This window comes from Nelumbo nucifera, chromosome 1 (genome assembly GCF_055504915.1).
Source record: "Nelumbo nucifera cultivar China Antique chromosome 1, China Antique-T2T, whole genome shotgun sequence".
Classification (NCBI taxonomy): domain Eukaryota; kingdom Viridiplantae; phylum Streptophyta; class Magnoliopsida; order Proteales; family Nelumbonaceae; genus Nelumbo; species Nelumbo nucifera.
The window spans coordinates 170,557,489-170,569,816 of record NC_142649.1 but is presented as its reverse complement, the minus strand read 5'-3'; the positions used below and the strand labels follow the sequence as shown (position 1 = coordinate 170,569,816).

Genomic DNA, 12,328 nt, shown 5'->3' with positions numbered 1-12,328 from the left:
ACAAGGGAGAGAGAGGGAAGGAACGATATCAACTTTATGTGTTTGTCTTCACAAACGGATGAGGGGCCCACACTCCATCGTCCTCATCTAACAATAGTTATCCAGATTACAGACAGCTGGTGAGTCCTCTCATAGCCAACGGTTAGATCCCGAAACACGTATGCTCATCTCATCAATGAGGTAAAATGACTAGAATTTCCCTTATTTAGCACATGAGCACATTTTGTTTTTTCCGTTTTGTTTTGTCCTCTTGCAGTCCAGTCTAATCCAAATTGGACACGTCCGTCTGACGCATGAAAAATGTTTTCCCACTTTCCAGTTGTTTTTTCCTTTTTTTCTTTTGTTTGTAGATCCAGACCGTCAGATTGAGACGCGTCCTTGCCATCAAATTTACGTATGCGATGATGGGCAACACCTGGTTGGAATATCTAGTGATAAAGTTGGTTTCATTGTCCAAATCCGAATCAAATAAATTCGATTTGAATATATATAATATTATATATAGTGGTAAAATTTGTTTCAGTATTGTATTTTTGGTCAAGAGTAAAGAGTCATAGGTTTAAATTTTGCACAAGTTATTTTATATATAATATTTTGATATTTTTGTTAAATTAAATTAAAATCCAATAAGATTGTGAGTATTAATAAATCAAACTTGGATCTTGACATATCCGATTCGATCCGACCCTTTGAAATCATACTAAGCTTTGTATGCCTTGTTCTGGTCCAAAACCCATTACTTAAATGGTGGGTATTAATACAATTTTAGATGTTTTAATTGTTGTCATATTGGAAGGAATAGAGTTCACCAACAATAGCCAATAATTGGCCATAAATCCATCAAATCGATCAAATAACATAATATAAATAGAGATGGCAGATGCCAGCACACACTAGCTTTTAGCTTTTTTTTATATAAATGACAAGTTGCTTAGTCAGAAACCAGAAGTAGAGATTGACATCCATTTCCAACCAACCCAAAGAAGACAAAAGTCCGAGCCTAGTCTCATCCAAGTTTGTTTTCATCTGCAATCTATTCAGCTATGCACACAAAGCGACCCAATTTGTTCTTTCACACCAATCTCACAAAATACATTTCAGCCACACATTAGTTTCTATTGTCTGACAATGTCATTCCGAAGGGAGAGGTAGAGAATGGCCATTTACTTAAATGTGGGAATATTATTTCAATAGAAATGAAAATGGGGTTTTAATTCTACCCAACCAAATAGTTAAAATCAAAATAACTCATTCCAATTCCAATTTCAGACTCCTATTCCCGTGAATCAAATAATGCCTTAATACTTAATAGTACACGACTGTAATGCTTTGCTAATTTTACTTAAAAGGTCAAGCAATAGCAACTCATACTTTGTGAAGTGCCAACCGGCTAGTTGGTAACGTCTCCTGCTGATTGTAGTGGAAACTTGGTATTAAATCCTGCTTTCACAATGAATTCTGTGTTCTGTTCTCTCTCTCTCTTGTGTTAGTTTGATATCTATCCTACTTTGTATATTGTTTTATCTTTTCCTTATAAAAAAAAAAGAAGTATTTGTCAATGTGAATGATTTTGTTTTCTAAAAAAACAGTAACTACCAAATCAACAAAAATGTGTTAGTTTTTGGTGAAATGGCCGTTGTTATTTCTGTTCTAGAAAAATAAATTGAATTTATTTCAAAAGGGAAATCTTATTTTTGCAATCATTGAAATTATGCCTTTAAAGGCAAAAACAAACTTTAGAGTAAAAGTATCTTATGATTTATGAAAAATATTCTTTTAACCAAAAACTTCAAGAACATATTTTTTATTTCAATTTTGAAAACATAAACACTCATACACAACCAAATAACATGTTTCTTCGATTTTGTTTTGTCTTAAGAACCAATTTATATATATTTTGGAAAATTTATGGTCTACTCCCCCCTCAAAAATTTTTATTGGTTTTCTAAATGTATTGTCCCCTCACTTATGCTACCCCCCCGCCCCCTCCCCCTTTAATTGTGATGGATTCCCCCACCTGCTACTGTTCCCAATTGTGTAAACTCTTAGTAAAAATCCCTATCAGACTTCTAATTCATTATATTTACAATATTAATATTATTATTCTGATCATCTTGACAAAATAATATTATTATTTTGACTAGGAGATTCTCAAATTACTATTGATTGCCTTCATAATGTACCCCTGACCTCTCCAAGGAGAATTGGGGTAACCATAAGCAGAGATACAAACTGCAATCAGTTACCGATATTGAGAAGGCAATCAAGCAGCATATTTTATTGAAAAGTAGCGCCCAGTTTATTTAGACATATTTGTCTATTCATGGTGAGGGTGGGCCTTGGTGCAACAGTTGGGTTGCTCCATTGCGACCTGGGTGACCATGGTTCAAATCTTGAAAACAGACTCTCTGTATGTACAGGGGTAAGGCTGTGTATATCTGTCCCTCCCCAGACCCCGCATTGGTGGAAGTCTCATGCACTAGGCTGCCTCTTTTTTTGTCTATTCATGGTCTGGGGACTTTATTTGAAATTGGGTTTTTATTTAGTATATACCCGTTTCAACCATTGTTAATGGTTAAAATACAGGGATGATATTATTTAGAAAATGATCTGTTTATTTAATGGTTAGGGTTACTGAGTGTTTCCTGTTAGTGTTTTCTTTCTTCTTTTCCCACAAAATAAGAAATAAATATTCATCATTAATGATTAAGGGCAGAGCAATGTTCCATAGGTTGATAATGTACATAATCAGTGCCTTCTGATGATATCACGATCATAAACACAGATATGAAACTATGTGCCACCAAATAAATAGATAACCTCAAATGCAGTCTAGAACCCTAAATATCCGAATCACAAAACTAGAGAATTCCCCTCTTCCACAGAATGAGTTTTAGTCATGCAAGACATCATGATTGAGTAAAGAATATAAAAATGAAAGACATCTTTACCGAAACAAGCAAGAAAATGAACCACTAGTCAACAGACAACACTGAGGAATATAATTTAGAGAAAAAATGCTGATGAAGACTAAGGGTTATGACATCAGTTAGAAAAGGTAAAATAACAAAACCGTAGATTTAACTGATCAATACTTCAATTTTTATCCAATAACTAAATATGTTTTCAGTTTAATTTATTTGCAAAAATAATGATATTGATCATAAGAATCAAATTCAGATCTTAGTAAATTAATAGAAGTTCAAAGAAATGGTTTGGAATTTTACAAGAAACATTAACTGAGACAAACAGATTTCAGCAATATGGGCTGCCACAAGCAATTTCATCATTGCGTTCCTTACAGTGAATGATGCAACTGATTCAAATCTCAGCACCAACTGCTCTTCTAAGAATATGCATTCCAGAGTGATGCAGCTGGCATTTTAGGCAAAAGGAATAAAAGAGTCCATAAAATAAATGAATGCCTTTGGTTATCATGGACCATACATTATTTTTGTAACCCATGGTTACCATGGATTACGTTTTTGGTGCTCGATGTGAAGCATAGAACAAAGTACATGATATGTTACCAGATAGGAGAGAAGACAGTTGAACAGAATAAAGTTTAACATCAGTATCATATTAGAGTTCTTATACTTTCAACTCTTGAAATCCTATCACGTTTAATTGTTAACACTGTATTCAATTTCAGTTCCTATCCCCGATTTCATTAGTGATTCCTAACCTTAGCTTTACATACTTCTGTTGAAATTTAGCATTCTACATTGTTGCATGGACTCTCCTAAGTGAATGAAGTATCCACGTCAGACATGCATCATATTCCGATACTACATAGATTAGACACTTCAAGAATGACATTTACACAATGAATGCCATTTTCCCAAATGAATACTTAGTACTTTATATTTTTCCTATAGATGTATCCATTAATCCTTGTTTTTTCTTCTTGCCAAGTCAAGACAACTATCAGACATGCATTGGATTCTGATTCCCATGTCCGTGTCCATTTTTTTAATGTGCTGCAGAACAGGAGCTGCAACTGGCCAGAGACCTTACCAGTAAGGTAGCTGGCATCTTCATGCCCATGCCCATGCAACATTGTTATTCTTGGTAATAGCTGTTATAATTATTTTGTGGACAGCCTTTTGCAAATGTAATAGCTCTCATTCTTATACCATTCCCCTTTTAATTAATAAGTAAAATTAGACAGTTTTTAGAAATAGATTCAGAAAGTAAATACATGGTTGAAATACTTATATTGTTCACCAGGAATTTGTTTTGATGGAATTTACAGAAAGAAAAGCAAGATGACAACCCTTCTATTGATCATTGACTCTTTCTTAGACCAAACGTGTCCTCAACACCACTTCGAACTTTCTCCCTTCGCTCAGCAATCATGTCAGAATATGCCTGTAAAGCAGAAATGCAAGTTAACAGCATACACTTCTGCCTTATCTGGTGCATTGTATAAACCAATTCTACTCCTACCATCAACCAGTTGCCCAAAATGTATCTTTCAGAGCATCCATCTTATACATTTGAGTTAAGAACAGCCAAATATTATAACTAATCATATAAGTGGACCATTCAGCAGCCTTGGGTTGGTGTCATACATATCATCTTGTCAAATCAATCTAATTGGAACTTTAAGGGGGTGTTTCAACAGTATGGTTGGTTTTGTTTTTGCTTTCAAAAACAAAACCAACCACACAACAAAACCACAGGCACAGACATTTCATCACATCTCAAAATTTCAATTTATCATAATCCCCAAGTTCACTATGGCACATTATTGTTTTTGAAGAGAAGGATAACTTATATTCAAAAAGGGGGGGAGGGATGTACAAACAGGCCTAAAAAACATAAAAGGAAAAGCCTGTATCAAACTAAGATGGCAAAGAGTTAGCACTATACAAAAAGTCCCTTCCCAATCCTTGCTTTGCTAAGGCATCTGCTGTTCTATTGATCTCCTGGGGAACCCATCTAAAAGAGAAGTTCAGCAAAGAAGACAGCTCATGGATTTCTGCAAGGAGGTGAGCTAGCTTCCATGGATCCTCATCCGAATCTTTTTCCCACTTGTTTGTAACTCTTGAGTCTCCTTCTACTGCTAATGGACTGAAATGGTTGTTCATAGCAACTATTAAACCTTCTATAAGGGATCTGACTTCAGCTTCTGAGGCATCTGCAGCTTGGACTGGGCCACTAAAGGCCCACAAGACATCTCCTGTAGAGTTTCTCACAGTACCCCCTATTCCAGCAGCTGATGGAGGCTGCAGCGACCTTCTAAAGCTGTCATCAAACTGTAAAAAGTAGTCACAGTCCCTACAGGACTTGCAGCCAGTTTCTTTGTAAATCCCCTCTGTTCACCCCATCGAAGAGCTGGTGGACCAGCATCCAAGAAGAAGTTTTAGATAAGATCTTCTCACGAACACTATCCAAGGAGGAGAAGCTATCCTCAAAGATTTTTCTATTCCTTTCTTCCCTGATTCCCCACATCACAGCATGAATTACTGCTTCCCAAAAAGAGCTTTCCTCTTTTCCTCATCTTTGGTTTGACCCACTGGGTAACAAAATCAGTGACTGAGTCTGGAGGAGTCCAGCCGTAGCTTCCACCTAGAGACGCATCCAGAAAAAATTGCCATATATTTCTGGAAAAGCTGCAGTTGATTAATAAGTGACTAATTGACTCTCCATTCTCAAAGCACATGAAACAAACATGGGGGGAGATATATCTCTTTCCCAAGGATTTCTTCTGTAAGATATCACAGGTGTTCAGCTTGCCACAGGCTGCCTCCCAAACGAAGAAGGCCACTTTGGGGGGAGCAAAGGAGAGCCAAATCCTTTTGTCCAGAAAGGCTGGGGGGGGGGAGGGTTCTCTATTAGCTTTTGAAAGTAGGAATTGGAGGAGAACTGGCCTGAGGGAGTGAGGGACCAAATTAGCTTGTCTTGAGATGAGGGAGTGAGGAAGCCTTCTGAGATCATGGAGAGTTGGCAGAAAATGTCTGAGATTTCAGAATCTGTTAAGTCTCTATGGAAGTTAAAATTATATGAAGCTTGGTTTTTTGCCAAAAGGATGGTTGAGGAGACCAGGGCATTTTTATCTCTTACTAAAGAAAACAGGGAAGGGAAGGAAACTGATAGGGGATTGTTTCCCCACCAGAGATCAGTCCAAAATTTTATTTTATTTCCATTGCCCAATCTGTACCTAGTGAAGGAAACAAAAGTACTTTGTGGCACATTATTGTGTTGGTAATAAACATCATTGGCAAGCCTTCTTTCTGTGGTTGTTCCTCTGGAGGCTCCACTCAGATTCATGGTGCACTCTGTTCATTTAACCAATTTTTACAACACTATTCTGGATTGAATGAATCACATTTTGTTTCTAGATATTAACCTCATGTGCACTCTGATACCATATTACAGAAAATTCATTACGGTTATTCCTTTCCTTCCAACATCCACCGGTAAAGTCTAGTGAACAACAGATCATAACTACTACAAGCTGACAAACAAAGATGGATAAAAAAAGGAACACTATGATAAACAAACAACAGATGCTGTGAAAATCAACCAATTTTTCCATACTTCACTGTTACTATTTAACTTCTCCAGGCCAGTGTGAGAGAAGGTGCTTCACCAGAGCACCATCCTTTAGGTTTCTCCCTTGGATTTAACTTGACTAATACATCAAATAACTGATCTGAGCTGTATTGATGACATTATATGATTGTTAATGAGATGCTCATACAAGGAGGAAATTGAAGTGTCAGACAAGTGGATGACATTCAAACCTTGGGATATGCATAGAGAAAGAGATACCACCACACACAAATCAGGGATAGAACCACAATGGTGACTGGAAGAGAGTGTAAGATTAGCCAGCTAAAAGTAATAACCAATAGTCCAGTAAACATTATTGTCCACGGCTGACACCTAGCAAGAAAATGGAAGGATGGATGTAAATGGAATGGAAACACAAATGTAGATACTGCAATTTCTTGTATGCAACCTTGTGAGCTATGCATAGATATTCCCAGTCAAACAGACCTTATGCTAAATTTTAACAAAACAAATTAAGATTAAGATTTAGCAGTAAACCATATGCATTTTTTGAAGCAACTATTTGGAGTTCTCCACCTTCAAGCCAAAAGAACTCACTTTATGCATTAATATTTTTTACTTTGCTTGTAACTTTACATCACTTTAGTTCAATTTTTACTAGTAATTTAATTCCAATACATGGCCATCTAACTATCTAAGACTGCTCCAAATGCTGAATTGTAAGGATGAACACATAAATGTAGCTTAAACATGGAATTCAGATTTTTAAATCATGAAAAGACACAAGTATAAATAAGGCCTCCATTTTTTATTTTTTATTTTTGGCAGAAATAGGGATACCTAACACCCTCTTACAGGGCAGAAAGAGTGGAAACAAATCTTTAAGTTGTTGTTGTTTACATGTAAAAGGGGCGGGGAAATGGTTAAAACATTTCGAATCGAAAATGTTCTGCATTTCAACATTGGAAAAACAACTGAGCACTATTCAGAATTGCAAGTGTACAAAGCCAACAAGCCCAATTTCTGATAATAAGGCAAAGTCAATCGAAAAATGTTCTGCCATTTCAACATTGGAAAAAACCTGAGCACTATTCAGAATTGCAAGTGTACAAAGCCAACAAGCCCAATTGCAAGTGTACAAAGCCATAAACCAACAATCCCAATGTCTGATAATAAGGTAAATTCAATCGAATGCCACCAGAAGTAGAACAGTAGAACTCCAAATGCCCAATAGAGAGTAACACTGTAACAGAAGTAGAAAATCCATCAAAGAAAACGCTTACCATGATGGCTTGGTGTCCCAAACAGAGTCATACTCAAGAGAAAGGTAGTTCATATAACCATCCATGTCCTCAACCACGCCGTTTTCATCCACGAACCTAGATTCGTTCAAGTCATTTCGATTGCATCGAGCAACTGTGATTTGGTTACAGAAATCTTTTGGAGTAAGCTTGATTGAAGAGATTTTTGGCGAGAAAACAAGATTGACGAGATGGGTTTTTGATGAGCAATGATGATGTCGTAGTAGAGAAGAAACATGAAGGGGGAAGAATGACAGAGTTCCCATTTCCAACTGAAATATCGTTTTCTCTCAGTCTCGAGTCTCGCCAACGCCGAAGCAAAGATGAAGATCGAATCGCAATCTATTATCCTGATCCAACTATCCAAGAGCCTATCTCTGACCGTCCAGGTAACATGTGTCCCCACAGGAGATTATCATCTTGAGCGCCTGTGACACTGAATCTATACGTGTAATGTTTTGTTTCACGGGAATTTTGGATATGAAAAATGCTCATCTGTATTCCTCGGCCCTCGCCTGGACGACATCCCCCGGGCGACTAGAACCAAGCCACCAACGCGGTCCGGCCCGGGGTTGGAGACTTGGAGTGGGGATGAGCCTAATATGGGCTTCCACAGCATGTTGAAACGCGGTTAGGCCCCAGCCCAGACTAGGCTGACTAGCCATAGCCCACAGGGTGCAGGGTGCTTAATGCTTATTATATGGGAGCGGTCTGCTACTCTGCTATTGCTAGTGGGATAATGAGTAAAAATAATTAACGAATGTTCCACGTGGCAAGATGGTTGGCGTAAAAAAGACCCCCACACGTCACATCTTCCTCTTGCAACCCGGTGCAACGCAACTATAGTAAAATGCGTATCCAGTTATCCACCTAACTTTTTATTGCTTTCTATCTTGATCCTCAAATCAAATCTTTTGACCATTATATATATATATATAGACCATATAATTTTTTGTGGGCAATTCTACAGGATAAGAAGGCAATAATACAAGCCCAGCCCATGAGGAAAATGCTTTGAGTTGAGCTCCTCCTAGCAGGCTAGCATCATCTTGTTGTGCCGTTGGACCATATTACATACATGGGAGGTTTTGTTTTCAGCACCGGATTGCTGTCAAAGAAATTGGCCGGTCGGATCTCAAATCCGCCTCTTAGCGTCAGCATCACCGGAAAGTCTTCCTGGCAAGGGACATGATGAAAGCCCAATGTGTACCACAGCACGATGTCGTCCCTGTTCTCAATTGGCCTATTCCTGCAATTCCCAGTCCCAAAAGATTTTGGTTAATGTCGTCCTGAAAACATATGATGTGCCAGAAATTACGTACGTTGGAGCTACAGCCTACAGGGAAGACTGTCTAATCAACAGATAGTTGGTTATAATAGATACCTCAGGCTCCAAATGGGCAAGGTATCGTCCCCTCGGCTCTGATCGATCGGCATATAAGTGACCCATAGAGGGCACTTCGTGGAGGCACTACGCATCTGTGGATAGTCATCATCTGATAGAAGAGGGGTCGCCTGCGCCCCCGGAAGAAGACAATAACCAACGGAGTTCCTATTGGGTGTGGGTCCAGCCCATATGAGGGGCCCACCCCACCTTTATTGGCTCCCAAAAAAGGAGCCGTATAGTAGAAATAATGCTTTCACTTTTAGTTTTTTTTGGCATCAAATTTGTAACCACCCGATAGAGATCCTTTGAGTTTTGTGAAGAAGAAGAAGAAGAAGAAGAAGCTGGCTCTTATTCCATTCAAGATCAAGTTCGGAGGTGCCTTTCAAGCCTGTTCTTGATGATATTAAGTGTTGGAGTTAAGAATCCCACTCCAGTTCAGATTTTTTGATTGTTCTTCCTTTCTCTATTTCTCAATTCAGATTTACAGCAACTTGGTAAGATCTAAACCTCTGTTTGTGTTGTATCCACCTTGCATTTGGTGATGTTAATGCTATTCTTGTGAGCCAAGGATTATTTCGTTGATGTTTATAAGCCTCTAGTTGCAAGTAAAGAAGACTTTTGTACCCATTAATTTCTGAATTAGTGGAAGACTTTTACGGACCATAGTTCTTGTGGTTTTTTCACGTAAAAATTCTGCTGTGCTATTGTGTAGTGATTGTTATCTGTTTTTCTGTTGCTTGGCTGAATTGTTTACTTGTTATCATTGTTGTTGGCATACTCATTTTCACACACAAACTTAGGGGAAAAGTTCTTGCTGTCCTGTGATTGGTTTTATACTCATTTCTTCTACTATAGTGTAACTTACCCAACAGTGGTATCAGAACCAGGTTAGCTGAAATTAATTGTTTGTGTTGATACAAATGGAGAAATCCTCGGGTGTTATGATAAAATTAACTTCATCGAATTATGCCATTTGGAAACTCAGAATGGAGGACATTCTTTATTGCAAAGATTTGTACTTACCCATAAGAGGTGATGAAGCAAAGCCAAGTGACAAGTCAAGTGATGAATGGGGAATCATGCATAGGAAAACATTTGAGTTTATGTATAAAAGGAAAACGGGTTTAAACAAGGCTGCATTGATTAGAAAACTAGCACACTTGAGATATAAAGATGGGACTAATATGTCTGAACATTTAAGTGATTTTCAAGCTTTGATAAATCAATTGACTACTATGAAATTGAATCTGGATGATGAAATGCAGGCCTTGTTGTTACTTAATTCCTTGTCTGACAGTTGAAAAATCTTGGTGGTTTCAGTCAATAATTCAGCCCCTAATGGTATAGTAACCATTGACACAGTCAAAGATGTTTTGTTGAATGAAGAGTCCAGGAGGAAAGAATAAGGAACTTACTCAGAATCTCAAGCTCTTGTGATAGAAAAGAAAGAAAGATAGGGAAGAAGTAAGAGCAGAGACTCCGTAACAAATATGATAAATCCAGAGGAAGGTCCAGGTCCAGGAAAAAATATCATTTGTCATCATTGTAATAAACCAGGACATTACAAAAATGAATGCAAAGTCTGGAAAAGAGAACAAGCCAAAGGGAAAGGTGAAGGTAAGAAAGAAGAAAAAGATACTACACTGTTGTAGCTGAGGGTGATGTTGTTATTGTTTGTGATGATAATTATGTCAACTTTGCATGCCCAGACAGTTATTGGGTCATAGATTCGGGTGTTTCTTTTCATGTTACTCCCCATGGTGAACTTTTCACAACTTACACTACAGGTGATTTTGGACATGTTCGTATGGGGAATGCTGATGCATCCAAGATTGTTGGCATGGGAGACATTTGTCTAGATAGCAATATTGGTTGCAAATTAATTTTGAAGAATGTTAGACATGTTCCTGATATCCGCCTAAATTTGACTTCCACTAGCAGGTTAGATGATGAAGGTTATACAAACACCTTCAATGATAGAAAATGGAAGCTCAGTCGGGGTTCACTCATTGTGGCAAAGGGAAAGAAGCACAATACCCTTTATGTGATGCATGCAAGGTTGAGCAAAGGAGAGGTTAATGCAGTTTATGATTCATCCATTGAGCTTTGGCACCGGAGGCTTGGACATTTGAGTGGAAAAGGGCTTCAAATATTTTTCAGAGAAAATCTTCTTCCTGATGTGAAAGGTATGCCTCTTGAAACATGTGTACATTGCTTAGCTGGCAAACAAAGTAGAGTTGCATTTCATAAATTTCCTCCATCTAGAAAGCCTCATGTTTTAGATTTAGTTCACAGTGACGTTTGTTACATGAAAGATAGATCTCTTGGTGGTGCATTATATTTCGTGACATTTATTGATGACCACTCCAGAAAAGTGTAAACATTTGCCTTGAAATCTAAGGATCAGGTGTTGGATGTTTTCAAGTATTTTCATGCCAAGGTTGAGAGAGAAACAGGGAATAAGCTGAAGTGCATCCGAGCTGATAATGGTGGTGAATATAGGGGTCCTTTTGAAGAATATTGTAGGATCCATGGTATCAGACTTGAGAAAAGTGTTCCTAAGACTCCTCAATACAATGGAGTAGCAGAGAGAATGAATAGAACAATTACTGATAGAATCAGATGCATGCTTTTTCATGCTAAGTTACCTAAATCCTTTTGGGGTGAGGCTATGAAAACTATAGTTAACATCATCAACCTTTCTCCTTCAGTTCCTTTGAATGTAGATATTCCTGAAAAAGTTTGGACAGGGAAAGCGATATCATACAGTCATTTGAAAGTGTTTGGCTGCAGGGCATTTGTTCATATTCCTAGAGATGAAAGATCCAAGCTTGATGACAAGGATAAATAGTGCATCTTCTTAGGCTATGGGCACAAAGAGTTTGGGTATAGGTTATGGGATCCAGTGGACAAGAAAGTGATCAGAAGCAAAGATGTTGTATTTCTTAAGGATCAAACAATTGAAGATATAGAGAATTGAGAAGCCAAAATTCTCTATTGATGTTCCAATTAACTTGGATCCGGTTTTTCCACCTACAGTTGATGGTGATCATGGGGGAGTTGTACCAAATGAACAGGATGATACAGTTAGTGATGAAACTCTTGTAAATGAAAATAC

General features: G+C 37.8%; 1 protein-coding gene across 1 annotated transcript; it reads right to left on the bottom strand.

The window, feature by feature from the left end:
• Positions 1 to 4,104: 4,104 nt before the first annotated feature.
• On the bottom strand, positions 4,105 to 8,237 carry LOC104596513 (spindle pole body-associated protein). Its single transcript, XM_010257706.3, has 3 exons — positions 7,806 to 8,237; positions 6,753 to 6,894; positions 4,105 to 4,371 (listed from the first exon to the last, which is right to left on the bottom strand). The coding sequence occupies exons 1-3, from the start codon at positions 8,087 to 8,089 to the stop codon at positions 4,288 to 4,290; spliced, it is 510 nt and encodes a 169-aa protein (XP_010256008.1). The 5' UTR covers positions 8,090 to 8,237; the 3' UTR covers positions 4,105 to 4,287.
• Between the last annotated feature and the right edge of the window lie 4,091 nt (positions 8,238 to 12,328).